Raw genomic sequence first — 22,234 nt, 5'->3', positions numbered from 1 at the left:
TGGACACTTATTGTTCAAAGCTAGCACTTTGCCATTTAAGTTACAGTACCACTTCTGGCTTCTTATATGTATATGGTACTGAGGAATCGAACCCAGAGCTTTGTGCATATTAGGCAAACAATCTACCACTAGGCTATGCTCCCAGCCTTATAGTTGTTTTATGTATACATATATAGTTATTGCTATTATAATTGTTGCTGTTGGCTGTGAGTTAAATACTAATGAATCAAGAAATATATAAAATAAGATCATTAAACAGTAACACATAAGACCAGGCTTATTAATCAGCTGTTTCAACTGCTATAATCAAGGGTATAAGAGCTTAGTTCTATAATTTCCCTATGAATAATGGTTTGGTATTTTCCAATTTATTATTTATGGAGATTTACAAAAAGTATTTTTTGTAAGTATTGAGAAAGTGACTCTACCTTCTGTTTTTGGTTTTCTTTTTTTTGGAAGCCATTTTTCCAATATTACCCATTGAACCTTTGTGTCTGGTTAAGGATATGACATGTGCAGTCTAAGCTGATGTTCTTACTATTATACTACCCACTGCCTTCAAGGAATGGAGAATTTATAGGAAAAAAATGTCTCCATAGTCTACAGAGCTACTTCTGTGATTTTATATGTATATATGTATGCATGTATTTATTTATTCATTCATTCATTCATTTTTGCCAATCCTGGGGCTTGAACTCAGGGCCTGACAACTATCCTTGGGCTTTCTCAAGGCTCTACTACCTAAGCCACAGCACCACTTCTGGCTTTTTTTTATGTTTGTGGTACTGAGGAATCCAATCCAGGTCTTCGTGCAAACACTCCACCACTAGGCCAAACTCCCTGCTGTGTAGTTTACTTTTAAGCCAAACTTCAAAAACAGGCTATGACTAAGGTTCGATTTAGTATATTTTAGATATTATTATTTAAAATTTTGAAAGGGTTTGTGCTTGGGTAAAGTGCAACGGATTCTATTGATCGAGAGCTCGTAACATTTGCTTCATAAACACTGAAGAGATAAACAAATAGCACTGTCTTTATGAAAGAAATTACAGCACACTCATACATGAAATACTTGGTTCAAATCCTGTATGTGTTTTCCTGTGTGTGTGTGTGTGTGTGTGTGTGTGTGTGTGTGTGTGCTAGTACTGGAGCTTGAACTCAAGGTCCTCGGCCTTCTCTCCAAGCCTTTTTTCCCTCAAGGTTGGTGCTCTACTACTGAGCTACAGCTCTACTCACAGCTTTTCAGTGGTTAATTGAATATAAGAATCAGAGACTTTCCTGCCTAGCTTTGAACTATGATCTTTAGAGCTCAGCCGCCTGGGTAGCTGGGATTACAGGCACCTGGGTTCAGATTTATCCTGATGCTGGAACATATGCAGATCAACCTTCTGGTACTACAGAAAAGAGATGGTAGTCTCAGAGTGGGGAAAGTTCCTGCCCCAGCCTGCATGCTGAGAAGAGCTGAGGAGTCAAGGCTAATTTTACTAATTATGCCTTCTTCCACCAGACAGCCCACCTGTGGAATCCTGAGTCCAAGTACAGATGGCAACATACTCTTGTACTATTTTGAAATATCATCCTAAGTCTTACTGGAATTTCTTGTATTCTCTTAAATATGTATTTTTCCTTCTTTATTACTTTAGGCAGAATCATGAATAGAAGTTAAATGTTCCTAATTAACAGACAGAAATGGTGTGTTCTCATTAGCAAAAAGGAAAGCAATGTTTTGAAAAGAGCTTTCCCCTTAAAATGATAGTGATATTCAAGCTGAACTTTAATTAGGAATAAATAAATAAATGTGTCTGTGTTCAATTTGATACTCATGGCTGTATCTTAAGAGAGGGGAGGTACTATGGGACCAGGCAATTGTTTTGAGAACTCATCTCATACAGACTCCCTGGGAATTGATCCCTTTCTTTGTATCTCAGTAAGTAGCACAAATAAATGTTAGAGACAACCCAATCCCCCCAATTACGCCTTAAAAATTTGTTGCATTTGGAAGGAATTTAAGATTTAAGATTTTCTCTACATCTTATAGAAGTCAGAGAAAACTATATAATGATAGACAATATTTAAGATACAAAATACCCTTTCATGGTATATTTTATTCAGTGGAGCACTAAGTCCATTATGACAAAGGAGAAGACTCACATTTATACAGTTTTCCATTAGACTGTGGTCATTACATGGGAAATGAACTGCCATAAATGTAATAGTATTGCTCTTAGGAATTTATTTTTCCTGCTCCTTTTTATAACCTTCTTTAGGATGGAAACATCACTTGCCCTATAAAAACTGTAGTCAATAAATTTTTCAGGTTCTTTCAGTGATTTGATAATGGCTTCCTATAGGAACTTATCAGTATAGTGAAAAAAGATAGCACTATGAAATTTTGAGACATGTATCTAGCCAGCACCTGTAATCGTAGCTACTCAGGAGGCTGAGATATGATCATTGTGGTTCAAAGCTAGCCCAGGCAGAAAAGTCTGAGACTCTTATCTCTATAATTATGCCACAAAAAGCCGGAAGTAGAACTGTGATTCAAGTGGTAGAACACTTGAATCACAAGTGAAAATGCTATGGAACAGTGCCCTGAATTCAAGCCCAGTACCAGACTCCACACACACACAGAGCACACATCTAAAACCAGTAATATCCCTTTATTTAATTTGAGACAAAGAATCCATTGATTTAGGGATGAATAAATCAGGGAGGAAAGTACGATGAAAGTGGTCTTTGGTATGTATTTATTTTCCAATATATTTTTCATTTCTTTTTATTTGTTTTCTTTTAACGATACGAAGCTAAAGCCACTTACTCAGTGGGTAGTTTGGGGTTTTCAGAACTGTGTCATGCACTACATAGGTTTCAAACAGCAAACAGCACAATGTCTGCTTTCAAGAATGTAACGTGCTGGGGCCGGGAGTTTGGCCTAGGGTAGAGTGCTTGCCTAGCATGCACGAAGACCTGGATTCCATTCTTCAGTATCACATGTGTAGAAAAGGCTGAAATGGTGCTGTGGCTCAAGTAGTAGAGCACTAACCTTGAGGAAAGCACAAGGACAGTGCTCAGGCCCTGAGTTCAGTCCCCAGGACTGGCCAAAAAAAAAAAGAAGAATGCAACATGTTCCACATAGTACTAAGAATCATCGAGTGTCACTTAAGGTATCATGAAAGGGTGAGCAGCCTGGGATTCTTTGAGCCATATTTGCGTATCTGACACATAGAAGGTTTTCACTTAAGTCTTCACATTTGTGTAGGCTGTTAAATATGTCTCCGAAGCCTCTCACACAGAAACCCAGTGGTTGTCACAAAATCTCCCGTTCCTTGCAACTTTTTCTTTGAGGTTGGCCTTCCAAAATTTCTCACAATACCAGTATTCTATGTGAGCAAAGTTCAACTATGAAAACACATGTGGAGTTTTGTTATTTGTCTGAATGCTAAAAGGGTAGCCAAGAGCCAAATGCTGATAGCGCATGCCTGTAATCCTACCTACTCAGAAGATTGAGCTCTGAGGATCCTTGTTTGAAGCTAGCCCGGGTGGGAAAATACATTAAAACTCTCACCGGCAATTAAACACTAAAAATCCAGAACTGCAGCTGGACCTGAAGCAGAAGATTGTTAGCCTTGTGCACGAAGACTGATGGACCACAGCCAGGCCTGAGTCAAGCTCCATTATTGCCCTTGTCACCCAAAATAAAATAAAGTAAATAAACATGTAGAAAAGCTCAAAAACCATGACAATCTAGGTTGCTAAAGAAAAGAATTCCCGAGAAGGTAAGACTTTAAAAAGAAATGAATGTGTGGTTGCGCCAAAGCAAAGCACTAGGGTAAAAGGCAGAGAGGGAAGTTCTAGTGCCCACACTTTTGGCATTCATTATGTAAAGGAGCAGGGACAAAGGGAGGACACAGATTCTAAGGGCTGTGTGTGTGTGTGTATGTGTGTGTGTGTGTGTGTGTGTGTTACTCTTATAATCAATAGATGTCTGTAAAATATCACACACATATGTAATATTTGCAGATAAATAATGTGCTAAATACTATCTTTGCCAAAAATAAATGGAAGCACCAGGGTCAACCTGGGTTATAAATTCAGGCAGCACCTGTTGTTTATTCATGTCTCAAGTGTGGCTCCCTTCAGGAATGAGAACAAACAATGTGGTCTCTGTTACTAACTTTCTCCTTTGGCTTGTCAGCTAATTGATATGGGATAACTTTATACCTGAAACTTAGGAGTTGAGCTGGAAGCTGAAAATAGCCAACTTAAGTGTCCTTATTATAATTTCGCTTTTGTAAGAACTTTTTCATTGCATCTGAGTTTCATACTATATATATTAAACAATTTGTAATAGATGTAATAAATCTATGTATTTCTTAGTAGTAAGTAAGCTACTAGTAGCTAAAATACAAGACTCAGGTTTTTTTTAATATCATGATATAACTAAGATTGGAAATAACCTTTAACACAAAGGCATTGTATTTAAATATTAGGTGGAAAGCCATTTCTGTCATCTTTTAAGAAATTATTCTTTTTAAGCCTGTGAATAGATGCATGAAATTTGCCTTGGTTATATGTAAGATATCATATGCATTACACATATAGACAGCAAAGTATAAGCATAGTGCCAGTATAACATGTAATTTTGGAACAGGTAATGATGATGGAATTCTATTGTTTCTGATGTGTAGTAATGACAATTTCATATGGTTAAACCTGATGTAAAAGGTCACTTGTTAGTGATCCTTTCTTGCTTGGGTAGAGAATAAGCCATTTGTATTGAGGTTTGGGGACTTGTTGCATTCCTACTTTGAAATAGAATTCCCTTCCTGATTCCTTTTCTTCTGTATCATTTTCTTCTATCATTCTAGGCATTACTGGAAAGCTTATCATTTGATTATTGATATGTCAGTCCATTACTTGGTTTGCAAATGATTAGATAACAAACCTTAAAGGTCAAATCAAGGCCCTATGTTGAGTTTAGAGCGAGAGCGAGTGAGAGAGAGAAGAGAGAGAGAGAGAGAGAGAGAGAGAGAGAGAGAGAGAGAGAGAGAGAAGAGAGAGAAACACACAGTATACACAGAAAGATGATGATAGATGACAGATAAATATATGGATGGATAGATACACATACATACATATGTATATAGACATACATATATATAGTAAAACATACATAGATACATGATAGATACTAAATGCATTCATGACAGACATATATATATACATAGATGCCTGATAGAGGATAGATTACATAATCAATATGTTGAGTATATATCCATGACATATGCGTACATTATACATATTATGATGTATGTTAATATGATATATCATATATATGTCAGCTATCCCATTCCATATTGTTTACCCTTATATCATTTAGTGTTATCCAAGAATATTTACATTATTCTCAGAATTCAAATAGTAACAGAACTATGACCTGGAGATACCAGACTGTCATTTTCTTGATAGATATTTGAAGGCTGCAGAGGAGATTGATTGGCAAACACTAACAAGCAAATACTCCATTACCTAAATAAATGCATTGCTATTTTGTTTCCTTTTTGTTCTTGCTTCGTGTACTCCCCCTCCTCCACGGTGATCATAGTTTAAAATAACCAGCAGTTTCATGAATTAAATATGTAAATCCTGGCATTAGTGTTGAACATTTGATACATAGAATACGGACATGATCACATAGAAAGAAAAAAATTGCCCACTGTGATTTCCACATATACTTTCAATTATAGGAAATCAAATTACGCAGTTGAGGAGAATTTGATGTTTTAAAAGATGCTGCATATGAGATAGTGAGTTTTGTATGAGATATTTTTAGTAGAAATAGGACACGTCCTTGTTATGGTTTCCTGATAGTGTCGAAAGCCTTTGTATAAATGCCTTTGTAGCTGCAAGTGAAGAAATTCTCTAACCCTAACATTTCTCATGGCTCCTACCCTGAGCTACCACCAATCTGAAGGAAGTTTGCCATATAAGGAAGCCAGCTTTCCTGTTTTTCCTTTAAGAAATCTAGTGAAATAGGTTCAGTCTCTTAACCACTTGCATTTCCTATTTGCCATTAAATATAACCTTTACCTTATTCAAGTCAATGAATAAATGTTGAGTTATGTTTTGCATAGTGACTTGATAATAAATACTGGTGTTTGGTGCATGCCCGATGTATTTTTCTTTTAAATTCAAAGAAATAGCATAATGTCCTGTTCTCAGACACTTTATAATTCACCTGGTGCTGGTGGCTGTCTCATGTCTGTTATGTTACATACTCTGGAGGTTGATATCTGAGGATTATGGTTTGAAGCTAGCCTGAACAGAAAAGTTTAAACAATTATTTTCTCAATTAATCAGTAAAAAGCCTAGTAGTGAAGTTAGGACTCAGGTGGTAGAACACCATCCTTGAATAGGAAAAAAAGCCAAACGGGAGTGAAAGGTCCTAAGTTTTATCCTTGTAATAGTACAAAAACTAGAAAAAATCATATTAAGTGAAGTAAGCCAGACTCAAAGGAACATAGGCCCAATAGTCTCCCTCATTTGTCATAATCAGTAGAAACCTTGGGCTCTCCTACCAGGGATTTACAACAGAACAAAATCTAGAGACACAAGGCCAAATAGTATGACACTAAATGTAAGGACCTCCAGGATAAGGAAAAAAAAGCCATATAATGAATGATTGTTGTCCTTAATGTACTAGGTTATCTCTCATCTCTTTTGCTATCCCTTGGTTATCTCAGATTGTTACAATTTTTCACCTTGTTAACTGATATATTCTATATATACTTAATTGGTTATCTGAAATTGGATAGGGAAGGGGGGAAATCAAGATGAGCAGGGGGAGGAGGGTGGGAGGGAAATGGGGACCATGTCATGAGAAAGGGTATCAATGTTTATGAAGAAATACACCTTCTATCTGGTGAATATAATGTAACCCTTCTATTAATTACAATAAAAAAAGAAATAAAAACATAAAATAAAATAATACTATGCATCTACAGAATATTTTCATTTTTATCTCATACATAGACACATTTTATATAAACACAGAAAGTATATTGGACTTCATTTTACCAATGATGAAACTGAAGCTTAAGAAGATAAAAGATTTTTTGTTTTCTAGAAAAACATCCAATATTAAAGTGATAGACATTTAGATACAAAATAACTTGACGTTACCTAATTCAAGGAACTCTACCTAATTCTCTAGTTGCATTTCTTGCTTTCCTCTTGTTTTTTTTTTTTTTTTTCATTTTTATGTTGGGACTGGAGCTTGAACTCACGGCCTTGCATTCCTACAAAGCTGTCTTGCTCACATCTGGCACTCTATCACTTGAGCCAAGCCTTCAGACCTGGTTGATTGGAGATGGGCTGTTGCAGACTTTTCTGCCTGGACTGAGGTCAAACTGTAATCCATTAGGTCTCAGTCTCCTAAGTAGGTGGGATTTACCAAAAGGTTCCAAGCTTGGACATAGTGAAGCCAAACCAAAACTTTTAGACCTCATAGTATCTGGCATATATTCCCAGCTACTTGGGAAATGCAGAGTCCACAGAACAAAGTTCAAGCCAGCTCTGGCAAAAAGTTAGTACACTCTTGTATCAACAAGCTAAGTGGGTTTGGCCAATCATTCCTAATATACTAGGAGCTTAGTAAGAGACTGGCAGCTCCAGACTAGCACATGGTAGAAGAAGACCCTATCCAAAAATTATCTAAAGCTTAAAAAAGGATAGGCGTATGACTTAGATGGTAGAACACCTATGTAGACTCGATTCTAGTACTGCTAAAAAGAAAAAAAAAAACATAATAACATTCAGGCTCTGTAGTGCCCAACTAAAACCCCTAGAGTCACTTATGCTTCCTAAGCCAAACTGAAAAATAAGTACACTAACAGAAGAAAATACTAGCAGTTTCTCATTCACTGATGTCCCAGGTACATCAAAGGCTCAGTTCTGATTTCTATAAAATATATCCCTCAGTAAACAGTATTTTAGACCGTGGGTCATTTGTTACAACAGCCATGTCATGTTGCAGGTACATAAAATTCTACTTAGGAAGAAATAAAAACAGTACTTTTTAAAAATTTATGATACCAGATTGGGAGTGTAGCCTAATGGTAGAATGCTCACCTACCATGCAGGAAGCTCTGGGTTCAATTCCTTGGTACCACAAACACAGGAAAAAGCAGAAGGGGTGCTGTGGCCCAAGTTGCAGAGCATTAGCCTTAAGCAAAAGGTGTCCAAGGACAGTTTCCAGACCCTGAGTTCAAACCCTAAGACTGGCAACAAAAAAAAAAAAGAAAAAAAATATGATGCTAAAATATATACTAAAAAATACTCAGTGTAAGGGAAGCTTAAACTTACAGGTCATGGGAAATCTCTGTATTTGCCCTTTTAATTATGCCCCGAATCTAAAGCTTCTCAACCAAAAATAAAATCTTTAGGAATAAAAAAAAACTTGAAGTTAATGTTTTTAAGAGATGCCATTCATTTTTTTCAAACAGTAGATGCTTAAGAATTATTCTCAGAACCTTAAATAGCTATATGTATTTGTATATTTGTGTGTGTGTGTGTGTATGTGTGTGTGTGTGTGTGTGTGTGTGTGTGTGTGTTAAATCATGTCCTTTAAAAGACTACACAATTAGATCAGGCACCAATGGCTCATGCCTGTAATCCTAGTTCCTCAGAAGGCTGACATCTGAGGATTGTGCTTCAAAATCAGCCTGGACAAGAAAGTCCTGAGACTCTCATCTTCAAGAAACCATAAAATTGCTGGAAGTGAGCTAGGCACTGATGATTCACATCTCTAATCCTAGCTTCTCAAGATGCTGTGATCTGAGGATTGTGGTTCAAAGCCAGCCTGGGTATAAAAGTCTGTGAGACTCTTGTCTTCAGTTAGCCACCAGGAAACTGTAAGTGGCTCTGTGACTCAAAGTGGTAGAACTCTATTTTTGAGCATAAAATTTCAGGGATGATGCCCCAGGACTGACCAATAAGGAAAAAATGTTGGATGTGAAACTGTGGGTCAGATGGTAGAGCCTGAACCTTGAGCAAAACAGCTTAGGAGTCGTGCCCAGACCCTGAGGTTAAGCCTTTGGACTGGCACCAAAAAAAGACTAAGAAATTATGAACAATGTATTTTGACACTGGAGAAAATTATTTCCTAAACGTTTGTGCTGAAAGAATAGTCTCTGGCTAACTTCTGAATATAATAGTTCCCAAATACCAGTTAATTTCCTGTTGCTTTCCTTTCAGCTATGGCTTTCTACTAAGCAACATTAACCAGAGAAAGATAAAGCTCAAATAAGCCCATTACATTTAATACAAATGACTAAATCAGAATAATAATAATCAAAAGGAACTATTTCACTCTTGAAGCTGTCAGTTACAAAATAATCTGAAGACCTTAAATCTGTCAAACTTCAAAATCTGACATGTTTGTTTGTATTTACTTGCCCTCTCATTATTTTCATATTTAAAAACATGAATGCATATGGAAAACCATATGTTTACTTCCTTTCAGTATGTTTTTGAATTATAACCTTTAACTCCACAATAGATTCCAATATAAAAGTGTAGTCATGATTAGTTCTGTTTTGCAAGGTCTTGAGTATGAGGAATACACGTAGAAAACTTTTTTGGATAATGAACAGTTTAGCAAAATTATTATATCACCAGATGAGATTGCAAACCACATTGTTACATTGGTAATACTCTAAACCAAGGGTTAGCAGAGTAAGATTTATAAGTCAAATCTTGCCTACTACCTTGTTTTGTAAACAAAGTTTTATTAGCAAACAAGCATCCCCACTTAAAGCAGAGGCTGATTTTTACGTTGCAACTGCACAGGTAACTGAAAGAGAGGCTACAAGGCTCACAAAGCCTAAAATCGCTACTATCTATTCCTTTACTGTAAAAGCTTACCACGTCCGCAGAAATCCTTCTCCTTCCCTTTCTTTACTTTGTAAAGAAGGCATTCCTGTCAGCCACTGATAAGAAAATTCTAACTTGCAGTTGGGCATTGGTGAATCTTGCCTGTAGTCCTAGCTACACAGAAGGTTGAAATTTCAGGGTTGTGATTCAAAGTCAGCCAGGGAAGGAAAGTTCATGTGACTTTCTTCAATTAATCAGCTAAAAGTTGGAAGTAGGGGTGTTAATCAAATGGTAGAGCACCAATCAGGAGTGAAAAGGCCGAGAGAGAAGGTAAGGCCCTGAGTTCAAGCCCCATTACTAGCATAGAAATGGAAAGAAAGAAGGAGAGATAAGGAAGGAAGGAAGGAAGGAAGGAAGGAAGGAAGGAAGGAAGGAAGGAAGGAAGGAAGGAAGGAAGGAAGGAGGGAAAGAAGGGAGGGAGGGAAGGAGGGAGAGAGAAAAAGGAAGGAAGGGAGGGAGGGAGAGAAAAAGGGAAGAAATAGAAAGATGGAAAGAGAAAGATAAGGAAGAAAGAAGCCTATTTGTGAAAACTGAGAATTTAGGGTATCCACACAAAAAATCACTTTCTACCTTATACCTTACATCAGAATATAATATATTTTATTTACCACAATGCATACTTTCAGTGAATGGTGACGTACTATATAAGATAGATCTCTATCTATCTATCGATCTATATTAGATCGATCTCTCTCTCTCTCTCTCTCTCTCTCTCTCTCTCTCTCTCTCTCTCTCTCTCTCTCTCTCTCTCTCTCTCTCTCTCTTCCAGTGTATTTACCTACGTGGAATCATCAGCTTTATCAGCTTTGACATTTTTGTCTGGAAAGGAAGAATATGGATTTGGTGACCTTTACCACCATAAATGCAGCAAAAGAAAAAATACCCTTCTCCTTACTAACTACTTACCCTGGATTTTCTGCAGTTTTTTGGACCGACTGCAGATGTAATTCTGGAGAAAGGAAGTACAGCCTGTCCAGTGCTTGTCATGTGTGCCTTGTCTATGAAATACTTCACCAAGTCCACACACTGATGCAGGCTTTCTGTTCACTTTTAATGTTGCTGACTGAGAGCAAGAAGAACCATTGCCAGTCAATCCCTAGACAAAAGTCCATCTTCTGAGTGCAGGAGCCAGTAGTACTTCCTGGTGTAGCAATTCTGATCACTGCTCTCTAGAGACATCTGACTGCTGGGTTTATTTATTTCTGACATACTACATCGTAGTCTCCTGCCAAGAGCACTTGAATAACTCAAGAAGATTTTGGCCAGCATTGGTGGCTCGTGCTTTGTAATCCTAAACAGGTGGTCGAGATCTGAGGATCTCTTTTCAAAGCCAATCCAGGCAGAAAAACCCATATGACTCTTCTTTCTAATTAATCAAAAGAAACAAGCACATTTACTACTACCAGAAATGGAGCTGTGATTCAAGTGCTAGAGTTCCAGCCTTGAACAGAAAAGCTACGAGTGATTGTGAGAGCTTGTGTTCAAGCCCCAGTGTTGCCATTAGCATGCGTGCACACACACACACACACACACACACACACACACACACACACACACACACATTCTTTGCTGCTTTTGAGTTACTGTACTACTTTGCTTTTTGTGAAAGGAATTTTTTATTGTAAAGAGGATGCACAGACGGGTTACAGTCGCATAACTCAGGTACCAAGTATATTTCTTTTGGAACAGTGTCACCTCTTGGCTCATTTTCTCCCAGTTTTTCCCACCCGACACCTCTTGCCCCACCAAGCAGTACAGTTCTTTCTCCACATAGTGGCTAGTGAGTCTCAGCGCTGCATTTACTCACCCTTTGTCCCAGCATTGCTGTCCTTCTGTAGACAAATGAAGAGCAAGAAGCAATCCACTTCAGAGGGCAGGTTGCCTTACCTGGCTTTGGTTACAAACTTATTCTTTGACATCTTTGAAATCCTCTATTATACGAGATGTCTCTATACGTATGTAAAAATTCGCTCTCGAGTTTCCATGGGGTGTGGATGGTCTGAGACAACTTTCAAGGAAGAAAAATATATACTTGGATCTATTAGAAAGTACCATATTAACAGTTTGCTTTTAATAAATGTAAAGTTTTAAAATAGCTTCTTGATACAAATAGCCAGTAAACGCATGAAAAAAATCTTCAACATCTTTAGTCATCAAGAAAATGCAAATTTAAACTACACTGATTTTTTCCTCACCTCATTCAGAATGGTTGTCATCAAGAAAGGAGTAACAACAGATGCTAGGGAAAGGAGCCCCCTGCCAGAGAGACATACATTGGTCTCACCATTATGAAAATCAGCATGGCAGTTCCTCATAAACCTGCAAAAAATAGAATTTCTATTGGATTCAAATGATCCAGCCATGCCACTTTCATCAAGTCAGCTTAGCATCAAGATAATAATATCCAGCGCTACTGCGCCACTGCTTACAGAATCACACTGAAGACTCAACCTTGGTGCCCGTCATTAGTGAATGTGTGTGTAGTGTATGGGCAAAATGGATTACTACTGAGCCCGTAAGAATGCAGTTATGTCATTTACTGCAAAATGGACGGAACAAGAAACCATCATTTTAAATTTAAAAAAGGAAAAAATGCAGTCCCACAAAGACAAATATTGTATGTTGTTTCTCACTTGTGAAAGCTAGCAGCAAACAGAATAAGCCAAGTCATGAAAATAAAAGGAGGATAGAAGGGAGGGAAGAGCAGGTTGAGTGAGGAGGTGGGAGGGATGACAAGTTTCAGTTTGGTTGGAATTTCATTGTCTGGCTGTCTGTGACAGTCTCACTGTGTAAACCTCAATATGACTATTCTGGAGATCACCATGAAGCCTTTCTGCCTCACTTGTACTAAGTAAGGCTGTGGATACAGAGCATGTTGTATAACTATGGGTTTTAAAGTGGACATAAGAATTGGATTAAAATATATAATACCTTCTTTAATTATTTTGAATGAACTTATTGCTGTCATATTTTATAGGAAAAAGAAATGAGACAGATCTGCCCACAGTATGCACCCTGGAGAAATAGAAAAGCTGCAATGGTTTTGTGCAGATTTTAGAATCCAGTCCAAGAAGTTTGGACGAGATGGTAGGACAGAGCTGAACGCAGGACCTTACAATTTCACATGGCTTTTTGCTCAAGGCTGGCACTCTAGTACTTGAACTGCACCTCCACTTCAGTATTTTTTATTGTTATTTAAAAAGAAGAATCAAATGGTCTTTCCTGACCAGGCTGGCTTTGGACCAAGATTCTCAAACCTAATAGCTAGGATTAACAAGTATGTGCCATTGGCTTTAAGAACACCTTTTTAAAAATTCAGAGTTGATTGGACTAATTTTATATGGACTATCACCAGATAAAATACCATATACAGTCTCAAAGAAAAATCTTTTTTCTTCTTAAGAAACAAAATGAAAATGTGAGAAATAGGCTTGTTACTGTTTACCATAGCAAACATATGGAACCAACCCAGATGCCTCTCAGTTGATGAGTGGATCAACAAAATGTGGTATTTATACACAATGGAATTCTATGCTGCTGTCAGAATGACATTGCCCCATTTGTAAGGAAATGGAAAGACTTAGAAAAAAATCATATTAAGTGAATTAAGCCAGACTCAAAGGAACATAGGCTCAATGGTTTCCCTCATTTGTCATAATCAGTAGAAACCTTGGACTCTCCTAGCAGAGATTTGCAATAGAGCAAAACCTAGATACATAAGGTCATATAGGATGATGCTAAATGAAAGGCCCTCCAGGATATAGAAACAAAAGCCATATGATGAGTGATTGTTGTCCTTAATGTACTGTATTATCTCTCATCTGTCCCTTGGTTATCTCATATTGTTACAGTATTTCACCTGGTTATCTGATATATTGCATATATGCATATTTGATTATTTGAAGTCAGATAGGGAAGGGAGGAAAACAAGATGAAGGGTCAAGGTGCGGGGAGGGAAATGGGGACCGAGACATGAGAAAGGATATCAATGTATGTGAAGTAATTCACCTTCTATCTGGTGAATATAATGTAACCCTTCTATTAATTACAATAAAAATATATTTTAAAAAACCACAACACACACACACACACACAAAGAAACAGGCTTGTTGAGAGAATCAATATTATTGCAGTCATAGGGGGAAATCAGAGTTATTCATCCTAAAATAGTCTTTGTTTTTTTTTATCAAAAATGTATGGTTTCAAAACTAAATAAACGATTATGAAATGAACATGAAAATACAAGATAGACAAACTCTTGTCTATTAATTAACTTCCTATTTCTAGCCCCGAATTTATTATAGGCACTTAACACATAGGATTTAAATAGAACAGCTTGAAATACTATGAATTGTGAAAAATAAGTTTAATAGGTATCAAATAATAAGAAAGAAGAAAATATTCTAATAGCCAAAAAGGAATAAAGTAAGATGGCCAAGGAGTATACACCTCAAGAGCTCAATAACAATTCCTAGAGATCCTTTAGACAGAAGAGTAGGCAAGTTATTTATAATCTGTGTAAAGGAACAACTAAGATTACTAGAAAGCTTGCCAAGAAAATGAAACATTAAATTATGCTTATTTCTTGCTTGGATAGGTTTACCACTTTGCTGTATCAGAACAATAGAGCAGGTAAAATGTCTTGATTTCAACATAGCACTGAAAAGGTTTTATAATCTCCTTGAGGAATAGCAAGAGAAATGTAAGCAGTCTGGCAGGACTTCTGGTAGAAAAAGAAAGACCATGGAGGGTTTTTTTTTTTCCATTCCAGGGCTTGAGCACTCTCCTTGCGCTTTCTGAAGGCTAGCACTTTACCACTTGTGCCACAGCACCACTTTCGGCTTTTTCTGTGTATGTGGTACCAAGGAATCAAACCCAGGTCCTCATGCATGCTAAGCAAGCACTTTGCCACTAGGCCAAACTCCCAGCCCAAGACCATAAAGTTTTAAAGAGGACCACTAGAAACAAATGCATACTAATACAATCATATATAAAAATGCAAATGCAAAAAGATTTTAGAACTTCCAGTGACCAAGATCTAGTCACTTTCAAATAAATTTGGGCCAATAGTACAGTCAGTTCTTTGAAAGAAAAGGAATGCAAGTTTAACCTGAGTTAATATTCTCATTTCAAGAGAAGAGGGACAATAAGAAAAAGCACAACTTTATTATTTTGTGCATAGTTGTTCATTCCAGTATACCCTCTATGTCCTGTATCATGCAGAAAAGATATTAAAATATATAGCATTGCCAGGCACTGATGGCTCATACTTATAAGCTCAGCTACTCTAAGGCTGAGATCTGAAGATCACAGTTTGAAGCAATACATACAGTATATTATTAATATGTAATATAATGTGTTATAATGATCTCTTAAAGCACAGGTGAGGCCTGAGTTCCCCATGCAATAACTCTAAATATTAAGAACTAAACAATACAGGGAAGATAAGATATGGATAGAGGAGTACAAAGAAGTCAGGAACGAAGTTCAACTGCAGACATACATGTCCAATATTAATTCATTATTGACATGGATTGATAATTCACCTCTGAGCTTCTTAGCAGCCAAGGCAAGGAGAAAAATTCATTAAAAGTTAATTGCCACACACTAAAATAATTTTTTCCAGAAGCAACGTAAATTTTTCTTTCTATAAAATAGAGACAATAATTTCCCATGAGGTGCTTCATTGAACAAATGCAATGTAAAATACTAAGAAAATATTAAAGTAGAGTAAGTTTGGTGGATGTCTTTACCATTTCCAAAAGAAAAAGCAGAAAATTAATTACAGTTTAGTAAAGTCATAACTTTTGAGACCAAGTTGGGACATGTTGGTATTGCTCAAGTTTGCAGCAGTGTTTTATGTCTGTTGGGGTTTTTTTGTTTTGTTTTATTTGTTTTATTTTGGTTTTTGCCAGTCCTGAGCCTTGAACTCAGGACCTAGGTACTGTCCTTGAGCATTCTCAAGCCTAGAGCTTTACCACTTGAGCCACAACACCATTTTTGGCTTTTTTCTATGCATGTGGTACCGAGGAATCGAACCCGGATCTTTGTGCATGCTAGGCAAGCACTCTACCACTAGGCCAAACTCCTGGCCCTGTTTTGTTTGTATTAAAGTGACTATGTACCCTTAAGGTAGCCTTTTTAGAACCAAACATTTGCCAATACCTAGGCCATGGAAACTTTGAACTCAGATTCCATGGCAATAATGAACAGTGTAACTATAGGTGATGAAGTGACAGAATGTTTGCTTTCACTGGAGGATTATCATGATTCTAAATCCCACTTTGAGGGATGTTATAACAATCTGGATTGATGTAAAGGACAGTTGTGGACATTGTTGTACATGCAAAGTAGAAAGGGAAGTGGACATGTAGATGGATGGAGATGTCATTGGCAAAACGCAATCTCAGATTTCTGAAGAACCTTCTTCACTTCTTCATAATGAACCTACGCGTTCTAGGCAGAAAATCTTGGATAAGGAGAGTTAAGTAGGGTTGAGTTGCCTTGCACTGATAGGAGGCTTCTGGATACTGGGAGGGCTCAAAGAAGTGCTCTAACAGTATGTGTAAATGAAGTCTTATGACACCTGCTGTCTTCAGAGATTTTCAGAAACCATGGCAACCTCTTGGATTCTCTGATCCTGAGATGAAGTCAGGCAGAAGATGCCAAATGTCTACATCCATGCAAAGTGCTGAAACTGGTGTACGGGGTCAGAACTATCGATTGGCTTGTTTGCCTGGTTCTAGTCTATTGGAGGGAACACACTCCTCTACAGAAAGTCACTAAGTAAGCAGGAGTTGCTATGTTCCATATCCTCTGACTCTTTTGAGTGCGTGGATGCTGACACTAGAGCCTGAACTCAGGGCTAAAGCTCTTTCCCTTTGCTCTTTGCCTCGTGGCTAGTCCTCTGTTGATTTAGCTACAGCTCAATTATCTGTTTTGGTGGTTAATTGGAGGTAAGACAGGCTTTCCTGCCTGAGCTTGCTTCAAACCTCGATCTTCATAACTCAGCCTTTCTCAGTAGGTGGCATAACAGGCTCGAGCCACTGGAGCCTGGCACTGAAAATAGTTTTCATGGCACAAAATGCATGCAGTTATTGAACTATTACACATGTCTCTGACATGATAAGTTGTATCTTTCTTTATCAAGGTATTAAAAGCAGCCCATTGTATATGCTCTTGTTCTTGTCATAATAATCACAGGAATCCTGAAATAATGATTAGCAAAATCACTCTTCAAGATGAAGCAATTGTGATTTTTATCTACCCTGTAAAATGGAATATAAAAATATCTGTAATTTCTCTGTGTGACAAAGTCACGTGAGCTGCTAATATAACCAAGATGTGTTGCCATGGTTAGTGAAAAATTAAGACATAAATTCTATGTAAAAATTTATAGAAAATCCATGAATACTACATTAAGACAAGCTGAGTGCCCTAGCTTTGCCAATCAGTCCACTTGTACCCAACAACTGGAGAAGAGAGGCAGGGGAGCAGTGGTCTGTTGTTAGTGTGCAAGGCTGTGGATGGAATTGCAGAAGCAATTGTGTGTTCGTGGCTGGTGACTCACGCCTATAATCCTTCTCATAAAGCTGAAATTGGAGGATTTATGTTCAAAGCCAGCCCTGACAATAAATTCTATGAGACTCATTTTCAAATAACACCAAAAAGCCCGAAGTGGAACCGTAGTTCAAGTAGTGGAGTGCCAGTCATGAGCAAAAAAAGCTAAAGGACAGTTCTCAGGCCCTGAGTTCAAGACCCAGTATTAGAACAGTTAAAAAAGAAGAAGAGAAGGGGAAGGGGGCTGAGAGTGTGGCCTAATCATAGCGTGCTTGCCTAGCATGCATGAAGCCCTAGATTCAATTCCTTGGTACCACATACACAGAAAAAGCCATAAGTGGTGCTGTGTGTGGTAGAGGGCTAGCCTTTAGAAACCTCAAGGACAGTGCCCAGGCCCTGAGTTCAAACCCCAAGACTTGTTTTAAAAAAGGAACAATGACAACACACCCATACAGAAACTATCATCTTTCTCACTGCCAGTGAGCCCAACCCCTGAGTGTTGTATCTTCATGGATGTCCTTGTGTAATCTGTACCTACCAATGTTAAGTCTCAACAGAAGATGATTTCATTGTTTTGAGCTTTTATTGCTGGTTCTGGTGCTTGAACATGGGACCTTGTGCTCTTGCCTAGCTTTTCTGCTCAAGGCTGATACTCTACCATCAACCAACTTACACTGCTGGCGTGTGTGTGTGTGTGTGTGTGTGTGTGTGTGTGTGTGTGTGTGTCTTTACTGGTCATAGGGCTTAAACTTAAAGCCTGGAATCTGTCCCTTGAGCTTTTTTTGCTCAAGGTTAGTTCTCTACCAGTTGAGACTCTACTTCTGACTCTTTTGTTGATATATTGAAGACAAGAATTTCATGGACTTTCTGTCTAGGCTGTTTTTAAACAGCAACCCTCCTGATTAGCTAGGATTAGAGTTGTGAGCACCCCATCTCCTGCCAAATTCTGTGATATCACTTTCCTCAAATACTTTCAAGAAAGTTAGAAATCTTCAAATCTTGTTCCTTAATGCTTACCTGTCTCTGCCCTTCATTATAATCTAATGCATATACCTTGTCCTCCTCATTACATTTAAAGTATTTATTAAGTTCTTAATAATTCTTAAGGGTGGGGACTGCTCACTTTATCTATTTACCTCAGTAGTGCTTAGCTTAGTGTTTTCCCCATTACTAACCATTGAAGTGAAATGGTTGCTATACAAAATATGCATTTGCAGGAATGGCCTGCAGGAAACTTACTGCATCACAGAATAAGCTAAGTTGCAAGTGTGTACAAATTCTAACTCATTGAGAAATTAATAAACTTGATGATGTTTTACTTGCATCTGGTCTTTATGGGTTGATACTGTCTCCAAGAAGTCTTCTCTGATCTCAGGTCAGACTTCATAGACATGCAGCCTGTATGATATAAAATAACCCACATGTGAAACGTTGTCAGACTTGGTGTTATGGCTTCATTGTCGCCATCTTGAAATCCTTAATAAGTTTTTAACAAAAGAACTTGTGCTTTCATATTGCATTGGAATCAATTGTGCCCTGCCAGGCCTGCTGGATCCCTCCCTTCCCATGGAAATGTATTTGAATGTCATCCTGTTGGCAGCCAGAGCCATGGAGATCTATAGGGTTCAAGCCCCAGGACTGGCAAAAGAAAAAAAGAAAGAAAAGAAAAAGAAAAAGAAGGAAGAAATGAACAATACATCTTGTGGGTGGGCATGAGAGGGAAAAGTTGGGAGACAGTGTGGGAAATGGGGACTTTTCTGTTATTGTCAGGAAAATGGATGGAAGGGTTACAATTACATTCGTCAGGTCATAGGTGCATTACTTCTTACACATTGCTACCCCTTCTCGTGCTTTTGTCCCCATTTCCGCCCCCATCATCTTGTTTTCTTTTCTCTATTTCAAATAAACGATTAAATGTATACACGATATATTAGGCAACAAAGTCAGATACAGTAAAACAGACTGTAAAAAAAGTTATAATGTTTTACTATCGTCATGTATTAGGTTTTTAGCACTCATAGATTCCCTCCCATTGGCAATGTGTATTTGAAACCACAAATACATGTGTTACAGTTGGGGTAATACAGAATTATCTCCTCAAATAGTTTTAGTTTGGTTTTTATTGTTTTGTGAGCCAAGAATATTGTATTTCTGCACCCTCACTCAATAATTCTTTGTATTATACAGTGTTTGAATTCCCTTTCACAAAGATTAGGACAAGTTACAAAGTAGTCTTAATCCCCACTTTTCTTATCTGTATAACTGAAGTAATATGAGGATAACGTGGGAGAATTTATTTACAAAAGTAGGCATCAAGGATCTCCTTTGATGCCCAGGCCATAATTTGTCAATTTCTAGTTATAGTACCTTGGATATTTTAGTCTTAGAAAGGCTTGTCAAAGAAGGCCAAGTGAAGGCAGGGACTAACTCTACAGCCACATGGAGAGACAGGGAGATGCTTCTTTGAAGGGGTTTTTCTATAGAAATTTCCCAGAGATAAGAAAAGGTGAAAATTGATGGCCTAGATTAAGTAACATAGGTGTTTGTAGGTTATCCTGCATTTCCAGATTAAGTGACTTCAGCTTGGAAAAAGAAGAGCTTTATCTTTTATTAGATATTTTCTTTTGGAATACAGATATGTCTCTGATCTGGGAAGTTCTATCTTTCTAGAAATATAGACGTCTAAAAGTAGATTGAATGGTATAAAAAAAGGGTTTCTCCTGATTCAGACCCCTGCCATTGAAGTATGAGTAGAGAGAGCTCAGGGGTCGTTTTTCTAGCAATTGGATGGTAAGGAAATTGACAGTGTGTGAGTAACAGAGGAAATTTTCCTACCTTTCCTGTCTTCTTAGTAACATGAAAGAATTCAGGTTGAATCCATGAGCCCTGAGATCATTGTCTCTTAGTAACCACTTAGTACACATGATTTAGCTTCCCAGGACTACCAAACTGGAAGTGGCTTCTGTTTCTTAGATGGGAGAGTGGTTGCTCCTTTGCTCAGCAGAGGACACAGAGTGCAGACAGCCTTTCTCTTAGCATCTCTGCTTGGGGAGGACGCTATATTGGAAACAAACAGATTCTTTAGTGTGACCATTTAAATGAAGCATAGCATACCAACAGAAACCTACCCATCCTTCATCAAACGAGCCCTACAAAGGAGTCCTGTATTTTTGAGCCTTAAAATATCTAACCAATGTCTATTCAAAAGAGTCTGTTATTTTATTCATTCTGCAAGATCCTTATCGAATGTCTCTTTGTTGTTTTACAGTTTCCTCCTTGTCTTTGGTTGCTTGATTTTGTCAGTGTTTTCCACCATCCCTGAGCACACGAGATTGGCATCAAGTTGCCTCTTAATTCTGGTAAGTGAAACATATGGATCAGAATTGCATGAAATATGTGTGCTAGAAGGACTGGTGACCCTTAGGGCATGCATTTTATCCACAAAAGTTCTATTTGTTACTATGAAATGTGTAATAATATGTGAAATCTAAGTTTCAAATAGCACTGAACCATTTTTCCCACCCATTTATATTATAGTAAACTCTCAGAAATACCTAGAATTATTTAGGAGTGCTATTTAGGCAGTGTCTTGTGACATAGTTGCATCATAGAAGACAACACGAAGCAATTTTAATTATGTTTACCTATGCTAATAAATTATAGCAAAAGTCAGTATCCATGAGGTCTACTTTATAGCAGAAGACTATAGGGAAAAGTGTATTTTCCAATAGCCACAGTTTAGCAGTAACTAAGTATAATTAGCTAAGAACTAGGCAATCACAGCTCCTCAGAAGAAAACTAAAGGTTCCTTCATGTGCTTTTCAACTCACAGACTGGATTGTGAACTCTACTGCTAATGCAGTTCACCTAGTGGGAAATTCTACAGCTGGCTTTGTTTCCATTATGTGTCAATTCTCCACCACACAGAATTTATTCAATTCACTTTCAAATGTAGAAAAAAACACAAGATATTTTAGTCCAACTTATTCTGGGCCTTTTAAGCTCTTATTCCTAATACAATGAAATTATAGCCTTGTATACTCAAATCACACCTGATGGGAACTTTACTTCATTTGTATCTGTTTCAACCTAGCTACCTTAGTCCAAACTGATCAAACTTGACAGTCTGAGATCTGCCCAAATGAACTGGAATAAGTCACTTTTCTAATGTCTAGTAGAGCTGAGTGTCAGTGCCGATGTTTCTAATCCTAATCTCCTAAAATCTGAGGATCTGAGGATCACAGTTCAAAACTAGCCTGGACAGGAAACTGCATGAGACTTTTATCTCCAATAACAGGAGGCTGAGATCTGAGGATCAGAATTCGAAGCCATCTAGGCAGGGAAGTCTACGACTCTTACCTCCAATTAATCACAGAAAAAAAGGCAAAATCAGTACATTGCTTTAAGTGATAGAGTGCTTGCCTTGAGCAAAACAGAGTCCAGAGACAACTCCCAAGCCCTGAGTTCAAGCCCCAAGACCAGAGATTAAAGAAAAGAAAGAAAGAAAGAAAAGAAAAGAAAATGGAAGTGGAGCTATGGCTTCAAGTGGTAGAGAAATAGCTTTGAGCAAGAACAAAATAAAAGTCCAGAGCCTATCTAGATACTGATTTCAAGTACTGGCACGAACAAACAAAAACAAAGCATATCAAGCTTAATAGAATAGAGAGGAAGGAGTGGATATAGTTTATACTTGTTTATACTCATAAATCACCAGATGGGTTATGTACAGAAGTAAGTATTT

General features: G+C 37.6%; 1 protein-coding gene across 2 annotated transcripts in view; it reads left to right on the top strand.

The window, feature by feature from the left end:
- The window catches only part of Kcnq5 (potassium voltage-gated channel subfamily Q member 5), a 524,085-nt gene that overhangs the window by 319,981 nt on the left and 181,870 nt on the right, over window positions 1–22,234 (top strand). For both annotated transcript variants that reach the window (XM_090338552.1, XM_090338551.1), the window contains exon 2: window positions 20,762–20,852. In XM_090338552.1, coding sequence (XP_090194678.1) covers window positions 20,762–20,852 — 91 coding nt within the window. The remainder of the gene's footprint in view (window positions 1–20,761; window positions 20,853–22,234) is intronic.

Source organism: Megascapheus bottae, chromosome 8 (genome assembly GCF_031878675.1).
Source record: "Megascapheus bottae isolate mThoBot1 chromosome 8, mThoBot2.hap1, whole genome shotgun sequence".
Lineage (NCBI taxonomy): Eukaryota > Metazoa > Chordata > Mammalia > Rodentia > Geomyidae > Megascapheus > Megascapheus bottae.
The sequence above is the reverse complement of the archived record's forward strand: the minus strand, read 5'-3'. Positions and strand labels throughout refer to the sequence as shown.